Genomic DNA, 22324 nt, shown 5'->3' with positions numbered 1-22324 from the left:
CCCATTTCCAGGTTAGTGTTTGTATGTATGGTTGTAAATGATAAGCGCCTGTGTTTAGGAAGTGCCTTCCGGCCCTCATAAAGGAGTAATTATCTTTACAGTGCATATGGCCTAGCCAATTACCCTCCATTGAGAGATAATGAAGACCTTCCCGCTGTGGGTTTTATGGAGAAACGAGGGAATTCATAAAGTAGGGAGGGACAGCAGAGCATGAGTTCGCAATACTGGTTACTGTACTGTGACAGTATATAAGCCTTTGGTATTAGTACTTATTGCAAACTGTACAGCAAAATCTGTAAGTGTGAAGAGTTTGATGTTTTTCAACAGTTTTGCTTATTCAAGATTTCAGGGTATACAGCAAATCAAATAATAACTAGAAAAAGTGCCCTTCCGGGCACAGGTCTCCACCAGGAGGATAGGAGTGTGTGTGATGTTTGGCAAAATGTTTAGGAGGATGTTTTTTTTTATTTGTTTTTGCAACAATTTTCTTCATTTTGTTGAGGAAATGCAGAGCCAGATCACTCATAGCATCTCTAAGGATAGAATTCTGGATGAGCAGGACATGTGCAGCATTTTGTACAAAACGGGCCACTCCTGAAAACTTTGGAAGGCAATCTTAGCCAATCAGTGTACAATCTGAGAAATCCAACAGACTCGTCTTGATCACATGACTACAGAGATCATGTGTACCGTTTGCCATTTCTTCATACGCCTTTGATGGCAATTGGATGATTTGAGGCATTTTGTTCCAAAAATGTGTTTTGCAAAAATCAACCTGTTGGTGGCGCTATAACAGGCCAATGTGAAAAGGGTGGGATATATTCCTCAGCCTAGTAAGAAAATGTGTGAAAGATTTCACGTAAATTGCATGCTGCGTTCATGATTTGAGGCTTTTGTTCAAAACGGGGCAATCTTGCAAACTGTGAAAGCCAATTATAACCAATTAGGATGGAATATGAAATATGGGACAGATCCAACTTGAGCACATGACCATAGAGATACTGTGTAACGATTTGTGAGATTTTTGAACAGAATCTGGAGGAGTAATATCAAAAAATGTGTTTTACAAAAGTCGGCCTCCTGGTGGCGCTATAAAAGGCAGATGCGGAAAATGCAGGTCAAAGGTTTGTCCTCGGCCTCTGGGGAGTGTGCATGCAACATTTCACGCAGATGGGTGCAGTTTTAGGTAAAAATGTGAAAAGCTGCCTCATGGTGGCGCTATAACAGGCCGTTCTGGAAAATGTGGGGCAGAGGTTCATCGTTGGCATCCAGGGAGTGTGTGTGCAAAGTTTGGCATCGACCGGGTTAACGGTGCCGGAGATTAGCTGTTCACAGACGGACGGAAGGACGGAAGGACGGAAGGAAGGACGGACACACACACGGACGGAGTGCAAAACATACTCTCTCCCCATGCCTTCGGCCTGGTGGAGACAATTATGTACTTACAATATATGTGACACACCCATACAGGACATATCAAAAGAAAATAATATGCCTACATATACAGTAAATGTTATATAATCACTATAATACAAAAGAATAGGTACGCACTGACAGTTACAAACCACATATCCTGAATCATTTCAGAAACCCGTCGACCAGTGACTTCATCGATGGGGAATCCAAGCTAATAGAAACCGCAGGCTTTCTATTTCTATAACGATATCTTGTTTAAAAAAATATTTCTTAACTAGAAAAAGTGCCCTTCTGGGCACAGGTCTCCACCAGGAGGATAGGACTGTGTGAGATGTTTGGCAAAATGTTTAGGAGTAATATAAACATGTTTGCCTTTGATGGCAATTGGATGATTTGAGGCATTTTGTTCCAAAAATGTGTTTTGCAAAAATCAACCTGTTGGTGGTGCTATAACAGGCCAATGTGAAAAGGGTGCGATATATTCCTCAGCCTAGTAAGAAAATGTGTGAAAGATTTCACGTTTTTCACATTTTTCGACAGAATATGGAGGAGCAATATCAAAAAATGTGTTTTACAAAAGTCGGCCTCCTGGTGGCGCTATAAAAGGCAGATGCGGGAAATGCAGGTCAAAGGTTTGTCCTTGGCCTCTAGGGAGTGTGCAATGTGCATGCAACGTTTCACGCAGATCGGTGCAGTTTTAGGTAAAAAATGTGAAAAGCTGCCTCATGGTGGCGCTATAACAGGCCGTTCTGGAAAATGCGGGGCAGAGGTTCATCGTTGGCATCCAGGGAGTGTGTGTGCGAAGTTTGGCATCGACCGGGTTAACATGAACATTAGTGAGGACCAATTATATGAAGATATAGGTTGAAAAGAGGTGATAACATTTCATCACAGACAGTGAAAGGTGTTTCCAGTGGTAAAACAAGGTATTTGGTGCTGTGCAGAAGCTCTGGCCTTCATTCTGTGTAGCAGGAATGAAATCTGTTAGTACGGTATATATAATCTGTGTGAGCCCTAAGCACATTTACACACACAAGACACAACACACACACACTCTTTTTTCCTGTGTGTGTGTGTGTGTGTGTGTGTGTGTGTGTGTGTGTGTGTGTGTGTGTGTGTGTGTGTGTGTGTGTGTGTGTGTGTGTGTGTGTGTGTGTGTGTGTGTGTGTGTGTGTGTGTGTGTGTGTGTGTGTGTGTGTGTGTGTGTGTGTGTGTGTGCATAACACACATACATAACACGCGCGCGCGTGCGGTAGTACAGTGTGTGGAGGGGCATTTGATGTAGAAAAGAGTTTAGCACGTTATTACAAATCACTTAATATTTCGGAAAACAATCTGTTTATCAGTTTTGTGCTGTGCTTTCTTAATCTTTAAACCCACTTTAAAGCAGGCACACGCTATACGTGTGTGTGTGTGTGTGTGTGCGCGCTGTAGTCTAGTTTATTTCAAACAGTATACCATATTTATTCCCTGCACGACATGTGCACGTATAGGCTATACGCTCACACACGTGGTCAATGGATGACATGATTAGCAGACGCTATACGTTTTTTGTCCCCCCAAAGTGTTGGCACAGCATACTACATATATAGCGTAGATTGTGTGTGTGTGTGTGTGTGTGTGTGTGTGTGTTTTGCGTGCGTGCACACTCATGTATACAGTAAGTACAGTACACACATGCACCACTCACACAATTGGGGCGTGCACACAGTCACACTGATGTATGGGGCTTTGGGAATGAATGCAGTCTAATCCCTCCTTCTAGTAGATATGCCCTCTGGGGGCTCGCTAGATCCGTCTCCGTCAATGCAGTCGTATACTCGTGATCTGCCAGTGAACATGCTGCACATCCAGATTCAGACACGATGAAGGAAGAGATTCATGTCAGAGTTTCGGAGAAAGAGACAGATTTAGGGACTATAGGTCCTTTCAGACTGGAAGTGCCGAATCAACCCCCTGGAGCTACACCAAATCAAAAGGCCCCATGTATGGGATTTGTGTGCGCGTAACACAATCAAGAGCGACACCTTTTGCGTTTGCGTGACCAGTGAATGAACGTGTGTGCCACCACTATCGCCGCGGCTCCCATAGAGTTATGAGGCTGCGCCCCGACGCTGGATCTGCTATTTTCGAGTCCCCTCCCACCGAGTGGTTAAGAAACGACCAAAAACACTAGCTGGGGTTCCTGTGCACGCAGCACAGGAACCCCAGCTAGTGTATTTGGTACATTGAAATCGGAGACTATGAATTCGGTTTTGACGGAAGCAACAGTACTGTACCTATTTGAAATAGTCTCTCGCACAGGGCCCTGCAAGCTGCGGGCCCTGGACCTTAAGCTTCACTAAATTCCATTGCTAATCCGGGCCTGCACTGGGTGTGTTTTGGGGAAAAACAGCAGAAAAACTGCGGAAAATGTACCAGTCTGCAAAATAAATATTTGTCATGGGACAAAATGTCTGGTACATCACACATAATTACCTTAAAGATTTTAATTAAATTACACCTTGGATGTTCATCCGAGAGTCTTATCTGAGAGTGCCATAGTCTTCAGTGCAGGATAAAGTTGCGTCCTGTGGACGCAGTGGTTGTTTAATGCATCCATTATCAATAATATGCGTTTTGGGACGCAAAACGCACCCTATTTTCATCTCTGTGTAATTAAGAATGCGCTTAGGCACTGGTTTGGGTTGTGAATTGCCACTCAAATGTCAGATGTTTTTAAAAAAAATCACACCCGTGTGAACTGAGTGGTGTAAGGTCTTATATAGACTGATCAGCTGTGGTCTGACGTAATGTCTGACGTAATGAAATCACACCTGTGTGAACTGGGTGACCATAGCAACCATGCTCATTTTTTGGTACGAACAGACAGACAGACAAACTAACAAAGCCTGTTGTAGGAGTGGTTTACACCACTCAAAAAGATAGCATACAGAATATTCAGAATAATGACAGAAGAATAAGATTCTATTGATAATAGTAGGAAGTTGTCGTGGAGATGTGATTGACTGTGCTAAGTTTCAATACCCCAGTGGTCTGAGGAGCGTCTCTGTGATGTCACAGAGGATGATCTTATAGCTACTTTTGCTACTCTATGGTATGTGTTCTTATATCGCTGTTATCTGTAGTTCCATCTGTATGCCGGGTTCGGTATGTATAAATAACGATGTAACGTCATGCTATGATGTCACGCTGGCGTTACAGGATAAGAAGGTGATCTCATGCTAGATGGTGTATTCTCTGTAACACAAGGGGATTATATCTTTTGAAATAGTGTTCCTTTACCAGTGAGTCAGGTACTAAAATTGAGCCATGGACTGTAGGAAATATGTCTACATTACCAAGAAATGGTAATTAACACAGCATCCCTATTCTGGGGAGAATATTTGCCACGCGGAACATTTGCAGGCTCTCAAAATACATTTTTGAAACACGAAGATGTATGTATATAATACATTTGTGCACAGTGATCAGCATGTCTATACAGAGTACAGACCTATGCTACATTAACACTTTGATTGCTGGAAGATCTCAACAGGCCTATTTGGATGTTGCTGCCATTTAACATTGCACAAAGGCCTTGTTCGGGGGCCCACAGTAAAATGTTCTCTTATAGCGAGAATCACACGCCTACATCAAAAGAAAGCTGAACTTGTCCACTTCAATTAAAAAAATACATTTTGATTTTACCATGTTCCATTCTGGAGATATTGACCTTTTTGCAACACCTGCATTTGCCTGGAAGTGGTTATCTTGAACAGCGAGCAGAGTTATGGATGGTTTAAAGTCAGAGACATTGACAGGCAGATATAAAATTGAACCCAATAAATATCCTATACATCCTATACACCGAATGAAAGCCCTGAATGTGTACTTTTACGAGGAAAACAGTAAACATTGATCCCATCTACAGTTAGACAGTAATTGGTTATTGAATGCAGCTTGTGCCCACCAGATAACTTCAGAGAAGACATGGACGTGAACTCCTCAATATTCACAAAATAAGGCCTATAGCGACATATAAATACTATATACCGTATGAAACAGAAGACTCTCTGCTTTCATAAGGAAAAAAATTGTACTGTAATAATAAAAAAATCACACCCCTGTGAAGTGAGCAGTGTAACTCTACTTCTCTACTTATTCACTACAGCTCGCTATATACGGACTGAGGCAGAAAGTCATGTAAACCTTTTATTTACAGTTTGGTCTGTAAACTTCTACTGTAATAATAAAAATCACACCCCTGTGAAGTGAGCGTTGCAACTGTTCTGTACTTATTCACTACAGCTCGCTATATACGGACTGAGACAGAAAGTCATGTAAACCTTTTATTTACAGTTTGGTCTGTAAACTTCTACTGTAATAATAAAAATCACACCCCTGTGAAGTGAGCGGTGCAACTGTTCTTTATAGTTGCGCGGTGCAACTGTAGAGAACAGTTGCACCGCTCACTTCACAGGGGTGTGATTTTTATTATTACAGTAGAAGTTTACAGACCAAACTGTAAATAAAAGGTTTACATGACTTTGTCTCAGTCCGTATATAGCGAGCTGTAGTGAATAAGTACAGAACAGTTGCAACGCTCACTTCACAGGGGTGTGATTTTTATTATTACAGTAGAAGTTTACAGACCAAACTGTAAATAAAAGGTTTACATGACTTTCTGCCTCAGTCCGTATATAGCGAGCTGTAGTGAATAAGTAGAGAAGTAGAGTTGCACTGCTCACTTCACAGGGGTGTGATTTTTTTATTATTACAGTACAATTTTTTTCCTTATGAAAGCAGAGAGTCTTCTGTTTCATACGGTATATAGTATTTATATGTCGCTATAGGCCTTATTTTGTGAATATTGAGTTCGGGTCCATGTCTTCTCTGCAGTTATATCTGGTGGGCGCAATGTGCATCCACCCAGTATCCAATTTATGACAAACTGTACATGGGATCAATGTTTACTATTTTCCTCGTAAAAGTACACATTCAGGGCTTTCATTCGATGTATAGGATGTATAGCATATTTATTGTGTTTATTGCTATATCTGCCTGTCAATGTCTGACTATAAACCTTCATAACTATGCTTTCTTTTTGATGATGATTGCCGCCTCGCCTAATCTATCTCACTGCTTTCATTGTTTTGATCGCAGTAACATTGGGGGGGGGGTCATGGGCACATTGGGCAGCAAAAGTCTTGATCCGTACGGCTATAAAAAGTCCCATTCCACCGTTCGGTTCAGAACTATAGTATAACGGCGAGACGCGTTGTCATCAGCTGATTTTGTTTTTCAAGCTAGTGTAGGGGAACATGCCTGGGCATGCTAGCCTGGCACGGCCAGACTCATAGCGAGGGTTCACTGATGTTTCCTCCGGGGAAGAATCTTCAGTGAATCCCCGCTATGAGGCTGGCCAAGCCAGGCTATGGGCATGCAGCTTGGGGGCGATGGAGGGGGAAAAAAGCGTCACCCGGCTGTGATGTCGACGAGAAGGAAAAAATGACTTCCACAGATGACAACACCACGGTTTAGGTCGCGGAAAAGTTCGTTATACATTACACCCGGGTCGATTACGTCCCCGACGCGTTCATTGCGGTCTTATCACTACAATTATAATGAATAAAAAAGCGTTACAATCACACGTCTGAGCGATCTCCGATTATGACGGCTCTGCATGGCGATACGTGATCCACCAACGGAACACTGTCTTGTCGTGGCAGCCCCTCGATACTGTGGTTAGTTCGTAGTATTGTAGGCTCGGGGATCGTTTGGTCGCTACAGTATGAAGAAGGAAACATGCATCTGTCCATGTGTGTTGCAGATGTTATGCATTGCAATGCCGATCTGGTGCATATGTGTTTAGGCAATAGGCAGCGTTCCGTTCAGCGTTCAACTGGCTTCTACACGTAAAGCGGCCAGCCCTCCTGTTTTCAGGAGGGGAGGGGGGTTTTTGTTTTTTGTTTTTTTTTCTGATCACGTGAGCGGGAGTAAGCAGCAATGATAGGGCGATGGTTCTTCATTGTCCGGGTGGGTAAAAAGATGAATGAAAGTATTCTATAAAAAAGTGATTGAAACGTATTGATACGTGATCCGCACCCGACGTTTGATTAATTGATAACGTATTGATACGCGATCCGCGTTGGGAGTGTTAAATCGCACACACCATCCATTAGCCCTCAAAACATAAATACCCCTGGTGTTGAGGGTTTAAGTGTTATAGTAAGTGGTTATAGTGGTATAATAATATCAGTACTCAATAGGTGCTTGGAACACAGACAAGCTAGTGCTATATAATTATTCTAATACAAATTAAATGATGAGGATTGAATCATATAAATGATATCTACTTTAATGCACTGTGTAACAGATGCTCCCTCTCCCTTATCCAGTATGTTGTTGGCCCAGTATCTCAGTTACGTACTATGATCAGTTATAATAACAAAAGGGGATTTATTATTATTAAATTAGTTTTGCCTGTGTATTTGCCCTTAAATAGGGGTCTTGTGGGGCTTAAATTGAATCACAGCTGATCCTTCTCTCCTATGCCTATCATATGCAATCTCCCACTCAGCGTTCCCTCTGCCAATCTCAATAAAAATAATATACTGTAGCAGGGTTCAGTGGACTGCCATCTCTCATTTAGGGAAGAAAAGATTATAGACCCGGAGCTGTCAAACGAGTGCATATGTTTTTTGGCATATTTCAGCTAGTGTACCTTTGAAATCTATTTCTAGAGGTGCCATAATGACAGAGTAATCTCTCAGACTATGGAACTCTGTATTCCTGTGGTCTCTCTTTCTGTTCTCTGCTACTGTCTATATCTCTATTATATTTCTGCCTCTCCTTCATTTTTCTTTCTGCTTTTTCTCTCCACTCATTCGTTCCATTTCTGTCCGATTTTCTGTCCTATTCGCCGCCTTAAATCTCTCTTTCTCTCAAGCTCGTTCTCTCTCTTGATGTGTTTTTTCCCTCTCTCCATCTGCCTCCCTGTGTGTGTGTGTCTCTCCTTGTCTTTCCGTATCTCTCTCTTTCTCCACCTGTGCTTTAGCTGCCTCCGTTTCCCTCCAGGTATTTTACTGTGGGAGTGTGAAATCATTTTTCAAGATGGTACCCTTCACTGATCCTTTCTCAGTTTGAATGAGCTCTTTGATCAGCTGAAAGAAGGTTTTGTCCTTGGTCTCAACAGAACAACACGGCCCTCACTGTGTTGTGGTGCTGCGTGCAAACATCCACAAGAAACTAGTGTAGCGACATGGAAAGGCGTGGGAAAGGCATTATTCTCATCAGTCATACATGAGGATACTTTGCTACGGCAAGATTCTCCACTTATTTATTCTCGTTTAACTTTTAGCCTATGGTAGTGCCTCCTCCGATACACATGGAGTTGTCAGTACCAGTCCTATGGTAGTGCCTCCTCCGATACACATGGAGTTGTCAGTACCAGTCCTATGGTAGTGCCTCCTCCGATACACATGGAGTTGCCAGTACCAGTCCGTCATTTCACAGGGAGAACATTTAGTTTTTACACACTATTTTGTCCAAATTACTGAACGTCAGTCTCCAGATGTTCTTCAGAATATGTATGACACTGATGTATTATGACACTAGTATGGAACATTAGGAGCCCACTAGGACAGCGGTTCTAATAATTTCTTTTTTTAGGGGTGCTGCTAGCCCCTCCTATGCCCAGCTTTGTGTGTTTGTGTGTACCCCATAGCGATGATTTGATTGGCCCCATAGCGATGATTTGATTGGCCCCATAGAGCGTCGCAGTCCCGCCTCCTACCCTGGACCAGGAAATGAAACCCAATGCATTATTCTCATAGACATTTCTTAAAGTATTTATTTAAAGACGGTTACGCCGCGGACAAAGCCAACTCGAGTCGTGACAACTCATGACAACACAAACAATATTTTGGACCAAACAAATAATTACAAAGAAGAAAAACAACAAAAAAAGTGTTGTAACCTGCCGTTTTTTTCTTCTTCGAGTTGGCTTTGTCCGCGGCGTAACCGTCTTTAAATAAATACTTTAAGAAATGTCTATGAGAATAATGCATTGGGTTTCATTTCCTGGTCCAGGGTAGGAGGCGGGACTGCGACGCTCTATAGCGATGATTTGATTGGCTGAGCACCCCATAGCGATGATTTGATTGGCTGAGCAATGTACGTATTGAGGATAAAAAGTGAAGACAGAAAATTGAGGACGCCACAAGTGATTAGCCCGATTGGACTTGAGAATAAAAATCACACCTGTGTGAAGTGAGGGGCGCTCTTATCAGTTCCACTATGTTCATGTGTTTTATTGATGCGTCCAGAGCCTTTGACCCTATTAATCATGAGAAGCTATTCATAAAATTGTCCAAAAGTGGGGTCCCCAGTTATCTGGTTAGAATATTGGTGTATTGGTATGCACATCAGAAAATGAGGGTGAAGTGGGGAAATGTAACCTCTACTCCCTTCCATGTATCTAACTCTGTCCATCAGGGAGGAATACTATCCCCAATTTAATTTAATTTATTTATGAACGATTTATCTTTGTGTTTAAAATAAATGCTTCTGGTACGGGATATAAGGTGGGTGATCTGACCGTCAATCACCTTATGTACACAGATGATTTGGTCATCTTCAACCCATACAGTGCTGGTCTCCAACAGCTCCTGAGAATATGTACGCAGTATGGTGCTGATTTTGATATTATATATAATTCTAAAAAGAGTAAGATTATCATTATCAGAACCAGAGAAGACCTTCCCAGACTTCTATCTTGCTGGTAATATTCTCAGTGTGTGTAATGAGTATGTGTACCGATTATTTCAGATGACCTCTCTGATGACAGGGACATTTTTAGACAATGTAGAAAGCTGTATTCTCAAGCAAATACACTGTGTCGCAAGTTCAGCATGTGTTCTGTACCTAAAACTTCTCCCTGTGAAAAAACGGACTGGTACTGGCAACTCCATGTGTATCGGAGGAGGCACTACCATAGGCTAAAAGTTAAACGAGAATGAATATGAACTAAAAAGTGGAGAATCTTGCCGTAGCAAAATATTCTCATAACCCTGAGGGGTCCATTTGGTTCCAGGGGCCTATGCTGTGGTGGGAGAGTTTCTTGTGACTCAATTGGTTCACCTTCACCATGTCAATAATAGTTTGTATCACACGTTTTTGGATTAAGATATTCACCTTGCTTAATAGTAAGCCCCTGTCAGCCCCATAGTTAAAATTAGACTAGATGATGTATACAATTTCCATTTAACTGAGTGTTGCTCTTTGCACAAACGGCTAACAGTAGGGGCTAGCTTAATATAATGCGGTTCCCCGTTGTTCCTCTCTCATATAGTTATAAATCACAACTCTGTGTGTGTTTGAGTAAGAGATGGAGTGAAAGTGCATGTGCCTCAGCTCACTCACTTGGTTTGCTCATATTCGGGTCTAGTCTTGGTCTAGTCTATCTGTAGGCGTCCACACCTCAACGTTGTCTTTCTGTGTGTCCCCTCTACAGCGGACGAGGACGAGGACAAGGACGATGATTTCCGGGCGCCTCTTTACAAGAACGTGGATATCAAAGGCATCCAGGTCCGGATGAAGTGGTGCGCCACCTGTCACTTCTACAGGCCACCTCGATGCTCACACTGCAGTGTCTGTGACAACTGTGTGGAGGTGAGAATAGGACATTCACACTGTGCCCAATCTGGGAACCCATCGGCGGAAAAAAAGCTAAAACAGCGCCCTCTGCTGTGTGTTTCCTTTGAATTTGGGGGCGGGCCCAAAAAGAGATTCTATATAAAGAGAGGACACTCCCATTAAGTCCTATAGTAACCACCCAGTGCCTCTGCCATATTGGAGTGATGACGCAACTTCCGGTTGCTTTAAAAAACATAAGAAAGTCATGCTGTACAAACGAAAACGTGTTTTCATCCTATTCTACTCTCAAATATTGATTTACTAATTTATTCATCATATTTATGAATGGATCAAAGCAGAAATTAGTAACATATTCATTCAGAATGTCAGGGTGTATGTGTGCGCATGCATGTATGCACGTACGCGCGCGACCATGCATGTTTATGTGTGTGTTTGAGGTGTTACATAGAACAATAATCATAACACATTATAAAGCATTTTATACTTACTTATAAAACAATTGACTTTGTTAGGTTTGGCTTACCCCAATTCATCAGATTTTGGAACGCAGATAATGGTGTTTACCATTTCAATAACCAGTGTATTACCTTACAAGATTGGTGTTTTAACTGTAAACACTCGCAGAGGGATAGTGTTACTAAGGAGTAGTGACTAATTGGTCCTCTGGAGACGGCCATACACCCAATGGCCATATACAAAATACCAGACGCCATGTGGATTTCACTTACAGATGCATGTCTTTAAGACATTATTATTCATCATCACATCACACGTGATCCTTGTTATTGTTACCATGACCACTGATGGTATCTAATTAACACTGCACCAGGTGATTTCATTAATTAACACATCTTAAACCACAGCGGTGGAAACTAATTAATGGGTGTACTGTTTGGCTGGAATGGAAACAAGTGCATACAGTATGCTCCGTGGTCCTCTGTGACACATGGCTGCACACCCCTGAGACTCGATATTAGTTTCCCCTATTTGGTTTGAAGCTGTTCTTTCCAGCTGGGCTGCTGTCCTTGAAGCTGCCTAAGAGCTTTCATGTACAGTGCACAACATCCCAGTATATGAAAGGGGTCATACACTAGTATGGCTTTGAACTAACCATCAGGTAGTGTAGCGGCACTCCGATCTATAGTAAGTTACGTAGAGGTGCAATAACGTCTGCTTATGGTAGGTAGTAGGTAGGTACGGTAAAAAGTAATTAAAGGGAAATTTTGTTTGCCAATATGTATACATAAATGTAACAGCAGAAAGTATACATGTCTCAACAAAAAATAGAAAAGACTAATATTTCAGCCATTATAATTCTACACCCCATCGCTGCACCTCATTATGTCTCCCTCTTCTTCTGTCCTTTTCTACCGCTGTCTTCCCTGTCTTCTTCCAAATGTCACTTCTTCCTTGTCTACCTCTTCTGTCTCCCTGTCCAGCTTGCTCTCTAAGGGCTCCATTTTCGTCACTGCTAAACCCCTTATCCCTAAACTTCTTTGCCTTTTTTTTACTATTTTGCTAAACAGTTTTGAATAGTTAAAATGGCCAGTCTACAAGCTCACAACATGTCAATGTAGATTGGCTAGTTGAACTATTCAAAAATGTTTTTCAAAATAGTAAAAAACGGCAAAGAAGTTTAGGGATAAGGGGTTTAGCGGTGACGAAAATGGAGCCTCCTTCCCTCCCTCCTCTTCCATCCTGCATCATCCCTACCACCTCTTTGCCCTCCGTCCCACCCTAACCTCCTTGTCTGCTTTCCTCCCTCCATTTTTGTTAGTTTAAGTTAACCCATTTTGACCTGAGGACGCATCTGTGTCACCTTGTAGCTTTTAACCACTTTAACCATTATTTTAAACTTTATCTGTTGAAAAATAGCAGATCTACAATATACTGTAGCACTGAATGCCGCGCTACAAGCGTCTAGATCTGCTATTTTGAAAAAGTCGTGAAAACAGGTGCTAATCTTTGAATATATATTATTTTACAGCAAACGTTTTTAACTCAAATCTTTGCTTCTGGGGGGTCCCTGAAACAACATATTTTCAGATGGGGGTCGACCGTCGACGTGATTTACATATAATTTGATTTTGATTGATTGATTGAAATATTTATTAACAGTTTGCAGAATTACAGTACATTTCAAGCACAAACTCAATACAAAGGCTGTTAACTGTGAGTGGACGACCCAATTAAGCATTACACTTGTTTCCAATAGGGTCCACCATGTTCAATTCATCAAAAACATTTAGAGACGTACAAATAGACACTTCTATATAGACAAAGGACAGAACAGGAATTCATCATAAAGGAGGTAAAAAGGGAAAAGAAACATATACAGTGAGGGAAAAGGGGGGGGGGGGGGGGGATTCAGATTTGACGGGGGCCAGTTTCGAATTGCAGCCGTCCGTAGGTGCCCTTTGAGAGCGGTTTTGAAGGAGTCAAGGGATTCGCATGTCTTAATGACTGTTGGTAGGGCATTCCACATTTTGGTGGCATAGGAGTGAAAAGAATTTAGTTCCTTGTTTGTGCCGAATCTGGGTTGTACATGGTTAGTTGCACTCCCTCTGGAAATAGCTTGAGAACCACTGACATAGAAACATACATTTTTCAGAAAGCTGTTGTGTTTTTGTAGAATCTGGTCCTCTCAGGTCTTAATGGGTTGAGTATAATGACCTTGATCTGTCCGTCTGTCCCCGTGCAGGACTTCGACCACCACTGTCCCTGGGTGAACAACTGCATCGGCAGGAGGAACTATCGCTACTTCTTCCTCTTCCTGCTGTCCCTGAGCATCCACATGGTGGGTGTGTTCTCCTTTGGCCTCCTCTTCGTCCTCCACCACCGGGAGCGGCTGGCCGCCTTGCACACCACCGTCACGTATCCTTCCAGCCACTGTTGATTTCGTTGACAAATGTGAAAAATGTTCGTCGACTACCTTTTTTCACTGACGACAACTAAATAAAAACTAAGCCACGATGACTAAAACTATGACTAAAATATACTGACAATTTTGTCAACAAATAAAATCTAGACAACAATGTTAGGGAGGGACTAGTGGAGGCTAATTTAAGCATGCAACCAAGTGTAAAATCAGGCATTACAACGCCATCAAGGCATGGACAAAATACATTTTAGTCGACAAAATCAACTGTAGATTTAGTTGAATAAAATGTTATGATATTAAGTCGACTTGACTAAATACTAAACTAAACTAAACTAAACACTAAAACATATCAGATATCATATCAAATATGACTAAAAATGTGTGGTCAAAATTAACAATACTTCCACCACCCGCAGATCTAGCTGATGCTCGTGATACCTTCTGTTTAAATTGTGTTTCTTGATTCATTTAGGTTGAAGTTAGTCTCTCGAGACAGACTGTGACTAAGGAAAAGATGGCGCTGTTTTTCCTTTGTTTTGCCATGCAATGGGTACCCAGATTGGGTTGAAGTAAACAAGTCGAACTAGACACTTTGCTAGAGGTGGTTGTGTCAGCGTTATATTAATATTAATCAAACTCGATACAATTTTAAGCGTTAACGTGACCTATCACCCAGTAAAGGTGCCTGCTGAGTCTGACTGTATGATATTGGCCGCGTCTACAGCTGTTGCTAACACTCAAAATCACTTAACACCAGGAGGGCAGTGGCAGTCAAGGTTATGTCCTCAAGTACACTTTAACATGTGCAACAATGCATGTCAATTATTTATGGAGGCAAAATAGCAGGAAAGGGGGAGCAATTAAATATTTGACTGACACCATTAGTCAGTAAATCTAAATTGGGCCAAATGAGCGCATTCCAGAGCCCTGTCTCTGCCAAACATATATGCTAATGAGAAACCATGTAGAAGATTACCAAAGTCTGAATAGCAGAGTGCTTCAGCTCTATACAACATGGATATTAACTATTTATTTGCCTAGTCAGACACATGTTCATGTATAGTGTCCGGGTAGCTCAGGCGGTAGAGCTCTCGCCTTTGGACCACAACTTCATGGGTTCGATCCCAGGCATCGCCAACTCAGCGAATGAGTAGCACGGCTTGGTGCAGCAAGTCGTGCGGGAAGTACTGGGAGCTGATGGTAGGTGTGGCACTCCAACTCAGCAATCCAACTCCCAGGGGTCTAAAGCGCATTGTAACGGGGATAGACTTCTGTGTGTTACCGGCTGATACCGACAATAAGCCACTCCCGACCTACTTCATGCTTGATTGAGAAGTGTTTGGTAAATGAACCAGGTTGACTCTGTGATGGGGAGTAAACCAAAGATGTACAATACATGTTGTTCTAGTTTTCCTTAACCCTGCGTGTGTCCAGTCTGGTTGTGATGTGTATAGCAGGGCTGTTTATTATCCCAGTCATGGGCCTGACAGGCTTTCATATGGTGCTGGTGACCAGAGGTCGCACCACAAACGAACAGGTGAGACGTTTGGAAGCTTGGACAGCTGTTAAATCCTGTACTGCTTCAGACGAAGTGCACTGGTTATATTAAGCAACACGCATGGATGCACACAAATGCGGTTGTCTCTATGCACACACACACACACACACACACACACACACACACACACACACACACACACACACACACTATGTTCTGTGTGTGTATGCGATGTCCTTGCGTATCTTTTCCCTACAATGCTAAAGGAGTGTCTGTATTTCTCAGGTGACAGGCAAGTTCCGTGGAGGAGTGAATCCCTTCACCAGGGGTTGCTGTGGCAATGTGGAGTATGTCTTATGTAGTCCGCTGGCTCCCAGGTAAGACATCTCTTTGGAAAGGAGTAGGACGATGTCATTTTTCTATTTCTTCTTCTTTGTAATATGTCAGGTTTTTGCGGAATCCAACTCCAATTGACCATAATTCACACAGTGTTGAGTTCAAGTTGCATGTCTGAAGTGGGTGCATATATGACGCTGGTAGTGACGCTACTACAGGGGGGTTGTCCACATTTTTGTGTGATAGGATAATTTTTTTACTCAACCACTTGAACCCTAGCATCTCTATTCTGAGGAGAAAATATGAGATTTACAAACCCTCTGCAAAGAGGTTTTGTGTAGAGGGGAAAATAGCAGCACGTAGGTCATGGTCAAGTTTACACACATTAACATGAATGAACAAACAAGTCTATGAAGCTGTCTATGAAATCTATGAAAATGTTTCATCTGCAACACCATTTTATACAATATGTAGTGGAAGCCCCTGCTTCATCTCTCCCTCAGCTAGGGGGTTCTTGGGCTGAAAAACATTTAAGAAAGGTGTATATATAGGGTCTTGAAACACAAAGTATAAAGTTGGATTCCCAAGTAAAAATAAACGTAAAGAAATGGACATTGAAGGAAATGAACTCCTCCTGTGCAGGTACACACTGGACCCCAGGAAGAAACCCATAGTGAAAATCCAGCCTCCTTTTATCAGACCTGACCTCTCTGACAGACAGATCACCATCAAAGTCAGTGACAATGGGATCCATGGCACCATCATTCGTTCTATGGTGAGTAGCTCACATGTGGAGGTTTTTACTGTAAGAACACTGTTTCCCAAAGTGGGGTGTGTGGACCCCAAGGGTCAGTGAGGGAATTAGGGCCATCGGTTAATAATAGCATCAAAATAATTGTTATCACTTTAGCCTATTTTAACTTGGGCTAATTGAAAAATAGCTGATCTACAAGCTCACAATCTGCACTGTGAGCTAGCTGCTATTTTTTAATCTTTTGATCTTTTGAGAGTTAAAGTGTGTACACAAGCCCAATAAAATATAACAGGAAGATTTGGAGGAATTAAAATAAAGACCAATGAGGTTTATTGCAAAAAAAACAAAAAAAACAGTTATCATTACATGGATGTAATTTACTATATCTATCCACTCCTGTACACTATTTTTTAAAAGCAGAGAATATATCCACTTTTATCTTATGGGGAAAATGGGGGCATCCCAGTAGTGCCACATACTGTACCATATGTCTTTACTGCAGCTAATACTGGTTTGAATCCAACCAAAGGCAATTTACTGCATACCCCACCCCTCTATCCCACCTTTCCTGTTTCTCTAATTACTGTGTAGCCATCTGGAATAAAGCAATACATAAATGAATAAATATTGGAAAATTGTGAGGGAAGATCAGTGTTCAATATGCTTTTTAGTGCTCTTTTGAAACTCTGCCCGGAATGTATTTTTCACGAGACACTCCCAACATACAGTATATGCCAGTGATTGGCTTTTCAAAATCCACGCTGTATCTAGGATTTGGCGTCCCCTCCAGCAAAATGTGTTTTAATATAGATTTTAGCTTGAAGCACGGTCCCCGTTCCATCTATTCTCTGCCTCGTCCAATCTTATCATTTGCTCTTCCACTTGAGCCCTATTTTATTTTCATGTTGCACAGCAAAAATAATCAGTCTACAAGCGCACAACAATGTGTCACAACGTTTGAAGGTTATTTAATAAGATTTAAAAATGATGCCTATAATGATGCCCAAACTAGGGACTCGGGGGTTAATGTGGTCAAGTTCTTGTTTAATGACAGAGTTGCAACCTGTCTCTTCTGACCTCCTGATATCTTAGAGAAAACGAGGGCAGCAGTCGCTGTAGCCCCTGAGAGGTAGACTCTCTGGGGGTACGGTAAGGGAGGGGGGGGGGGGGCGGGGGGGTGGTGGTGTGTGTGTGTGTGTGTGTGTGTGTGTGTGTGTGTGTGTGTGTGTGTGTGTGTGTGTGTGTGTGTGTGTGTGTGTGTGTGTGTGTGTGTGTGTGTGTGTGTGTGTGTGTGTGTGTGTGTGTGTGTGTGTGTGTGTGTGTGTGAGACAGTCAGTCAGTCATATATGACTGACAGGTGATTACAGCTGAGGCTGGTGTGGGGAGTATGACCTCTGTGCCCTGCATGGACTAACGCAATGCCTAATTTGTAACCTCCCACTGCAACCTCTTCCCATGTCTCTTCCTCTTGCAGTCAAAGAGCAGTTTGGAAGGCCTGGACGATAAAGACACCCAGCCACCGCTGCCTCCCAAGGCTGACAGGTATAACCAGCTGAAAAGCCAGCTGACATCCAGTGAAGGTAAGGAGCAGAAACGGGAATAAGCTAACTAGCCCTCTGCCATCGTGCGTGCAGCCTTCACAGTCCTCCATCCTTCACAGTCCTCCATCCTTCACAGTCCTCCATCCCCCACTCATTCACTCTCACTGTCACCCCCCCCCCCCCCCTTGTACACATGCACGCACACACGGACACACCGTACAAACAGATAAACAGTCTACATACCATCTCCCAGTCTACATTACACACTTCTTTACACACACACGTCACATGCACATTTGCACTCACCCGCATACACAAGGTCCCTCTCATTTCTCCATCTGTCTTTCATCCCTTCTCATCCTATCTTCATCTTTGTCTCTCTCAAACACAGTGGACACATGACCATACGCACGCACGCACACACGCACGCGCGCACACACACACACACACACACACACACACACACACACACACACACACACACACACACACACACACACACACACACACACACACACACGTGCGCGCAACACTCCGTCCCCTACCTCTTTCACCTAACAGGTCTGCACCAAACCGTCTGTCTGTCTCCAAATTCTCTTCTCCATCACTGTGTGTGCCAGTATGCGTGACGGAGCGTTAAATCTGTTGGATTTCCATCCTCCTGTCAGGGGCGATTTTGGCCATAGACCTCAACAATGTGGGCTCTGTACATCGAATCAGCGACAGAGGTTGTGGAGCAACGGAGGAAATTAATTCCAATTGTCATGAATTAATGACTATTGCACTCCGATGTGGACCTTTGGCGCTTTGCCAAATAGGGAGAGGAGAGGCATATGAACTAGGAATGGGTGTTAAATGCAGAATGAATGACTGGCAGGGCTATTGGATATCCCAGGGTTTCACTTGGTTGCTAGTGTGTTGAGTTTGACCACTAGTTCTCAGTTGTGTTTTCTTAGGACCCAATTCATACTTTATTATAATTATTTATCCATGAAATGTCAAGAAAAGACCCACTGGGCCCGGACGGTTAACTCAACCGTCTGGGCACCTGGGCTGCCAAGCCAGCCGGACGGCGTGCCATGGGTTCGACTCCCGAGCCAGACGGCCTTTGTCACTCACAGCCTTTGTGTCACTCCCCATCTCTCTCCCCCTTTCCTGTCTAATTACTGTATCCTATCAATAAAGGCAAAAAACAGCAACAAATATCTTTAAGAAGAAAAGACCCACTGGTTGAGAACGGCTGCAATCGACTGTTGCATTCGGTAGTGTGAAATGTGGATTGTGGATAACATGTCCTATAGAAGTATAGAACCTATGATAGACAGGTCCATCCATAGTCTACTGGCATGGTGCATTATGTCAGGGAGGGAATGCAGTCTTTTCTTCTATGAAATACTACTGCTCTCTGGTGGCAGTGTACAGTACTGCAGTTGTTGAAATGCTAGCTGGGATACTTCACTGCCCAACAAACACCGTTTGCATTTTGTAATACTCTCTCCATATTAGCCACTATGAAACTTTGATTCAGGATTAGTTTATTGCCTTATTAAAACACTATGCACATCAAGTACCTAACATTGATTCATCATGGTGTCCTACATCATCTGGGCTGTGTTATGTGTACAGACATTTTTCCTAAACATTTTTGTGAGCTGGCCTTGGGTAGAAAATGTTTGAGCAGTGTGTTTTGTTCCCTGTCCCAAGATGAGTCTAATCTGCTGCTTGCCTTAGAATTAAATAGTCTACTGGAAATGTCACTTTGTGCACCCAATTGTGCTGACCTCATCGCATTTGTCATGACGGCTATGTCTGTTTTTAGCCCAAGGAGTGTTTTTTGTGCAAAACTAATGCTTGGAATGGATTCAGAATCATGAAAACCCTCTAGTTTGACACATCACATGATACTGAAAGAATGGTGAAATTTAGATTAATTTTTTGTTTTATACAGGATGTTAATGGTATGGTCACTTATTATGCTAATTTCTCAAATTGCTCAACATGCAACTTTTAGCAACCAAGCTTAATCTCATCTGCTAAACCTATAGATGAGATTTGAATCATAAAAGTTTATACTAACCAACATTTCTGGGTCTAACATGGGACCTATAGGGGCTTTGTACTACACAGTCTTATGATTCTTCCCACTTACTGGTCATTTAGCAAGAACAAAAACAAAAATACTTCTATACAATACCTAGAATACCTGTACCAATACCTGAAAACAGCATTTCAAATACAACCAATGATATTCTAGACCTGGAATAAGACTGGAATGGTTACTAATTTCATCCTGTGACTGATCATTAATTATTTGCCTCTCTCTTTCCTCTGTCCCTTCCTTCCTTTGTCCCTCTTTTCTTTGTGTGTTCTAGAGAGTTCTCTATCAGGTAAAACCCACCCGTCCACCCCGGCCATGTACAAGTTCAGACCATCGTTCGGTACCATGCCGAAAGTCCATTACCACGTAACTGGAGAGAAGGTATACACCGTAGAAGAGCATTAGGCTTTTAGTACATCACATCCATCCCCCTCCCCGAGTTTTCTGTCTTAAATGTCTGTAAATCAGTGTAATAATATGTAATAATACGTATACTCAGCTATGTCAGCTTGTCACATCACAGAATAATGGATTAACCAACCAGCCAAATTTGAATGATAAAATAAATTGCAGTGTTGTCAAGCTTGAATCAAAGCTAGTGGATACATGCAGTCTTCTTTCTCTACTTGCTCTAATGTGCCATGGTCTTCAGAAGACATTGTTCTGTACAACACACAGCCATTTGAACGAAACATGTGTGTACAATGTCCTGTTGTGTTGTTTTCCTCTCAGATCGTGATGCCAGATGAGCGGAAGACATCAGCCATTTTGGAAGAGGGCGTCCGTGGTCACGACTATCGCTCAGAACCGAATCTGGACCTTCCTGACTACAGCAACGTTCCACTCCACCGCACCTTCCAGTCCTCGCCTTTCCAGCTTGACTCTTACCCGATCAACTCCCGCTCACTCAGCCTGAAGCAGAGCCACTGCCGGCTAGAGAAGGGTCATCTGTCAGCCTTACAGCCTGAGACAGTCACATCCACCCCCTACAAGAGTGTGTTTGCCCCCAACACACTTTCCAACCGTAACGGTAGCCTGTCCTATGACAGTCTACTGAACCCCACCATCTCTCCAGCCACTGCCGCCGAGTGTATGGCCCACCCCAGCATGCCCTCCATGGGCTTCCACTCACCCTATCTTCCCACCAAAATGTGCCACAGACGGGGGCCCGAACTGCAGAGGCAGCAGCCGGTGCCACCGACCTATAGCCCAGTAATGTCAGCCAGGGCGATGGGCAGGCAGTCGCCCCACCATAGGGACAGGGACCCTTCCCCAGTACGCTACGACAACCTCTCCCAGACCATCATGGCTTCCATCCAGGAGAGGAAGGAGATGGAGGAGAGGGAGAAGATGCAGATGTTGCATGGCCGTTCACATGGTTACACCGGCCAGGACTCAGGTGTAGTGTTTGACAGCCCTGGGAGCTACGGCCTACCCCCCGGTGTCTGTTATGCCGACGGGACCCGTGTTGGAGGTCCCCCCTTCTCCAGGGGCCCCACACCTCCAGCTTATGGAGGATCGAGGGACAATCTGATGGGGACTGGGCTGGTAGGGTATGGCCAACGAACCCCTGTGCTGCGCCATGCGGGCTCCGCTCTGGGCCGAGCCCCCAGGACTTCCTCAAGCTCACTGCACACAGAGCACAGTAGCTCGAACAGCAGCCAGGGCAGGGCCATTCAGGGCCATGAGCCCTCCTACCGCTCCCCAGGCCACCAGCCTCACCACTCCCCCGCCATACCCCGATCCCCATCCTACACCCACCAGAAACTCTCCTACATCCTCGACAGGACAGACGCGCCCCGCCCGGGGGGTCCCAGGTATGAATTGTAACATACCCCTCTATCGGACTGCATGATAAGTATTGGGAAGAAGAGCGACTTGGGGGCATGAAATTCCAGCTCGAAACTCTGTTCCCGGTGGAGTGGAGCCGGGGATTTGTGGGCAACTAGTCTACTTTGGTTTAGTCCACATGTAGCATAGCCGTGTCCACCGTATACTGTAACCTACTTATGTGTACAGTATTTGTCAGACCATCATAACCATTCATTGTTAAGTTCTGTCTGGTATGATTTGTGAACTACTTTGTGTATTATAATTTAAACGTTTGCCTTCATAGAAAAATATTAAAACATTTGTACTGTTTTCTAAATCTGCTGTCAGA

The 22324-nt window shown here is 43.2% G+C and overlaps 1 protein-coding gene across 1 annotated transcript in view; it reads left to right on the top strand.

Annotated features, from left to right (window-relative positions):
- The window catches only part of zdhhc8b (zDHHC palmitoyltransferase 8b), a 92081-nt gene that overhangs the window by 65186 nt on the left and 4571 nt on the right, over window positions 1-22324 (top strand). The window contains exons 3-10 of the mRNA XM_079517076.1: window positions 10913-11070; window positions 13757-13929; window positions 15371-15473; window positions 15720-15811; window positions 16413-16545; window positions 17999-18104; window positions 20438-20544; window positions 20896-21980. Of these exons, the coding sequence (XP_079373202.1) occupies window positions 10913-11070; window positions 13757-13929; window positions 15371-15473; window positions 15720-15811; window positions 16413-16545; window positions 17999-18104; window positions 20438-20544; window positions 20896-21980 (1957 nt within the window). The remainder of the gene's footprint in view (window positions 1-10912; window positions 11071-13756; window positions 13930-15370; window positions 15474-15719; window positions 15812-16412; window positions 16546-17998; window positions 18105-20437; window positions 20545-20895; window positions 21981-22324) is intronic.

This window comes from Electrona antarctica (assembly GCF_951216825.1).
Source record: "Electrona antarctica genome assembly, chromosome: 12".
NCBI lineage: Eukaryota > Metazoa > Chordata > Actinopteri > Myctophiformes > Myctophidae > Electrona > Electrona antarctica.
This window is presented reverse-complemented; position numbering and strand designations above follow the sequence as displayed.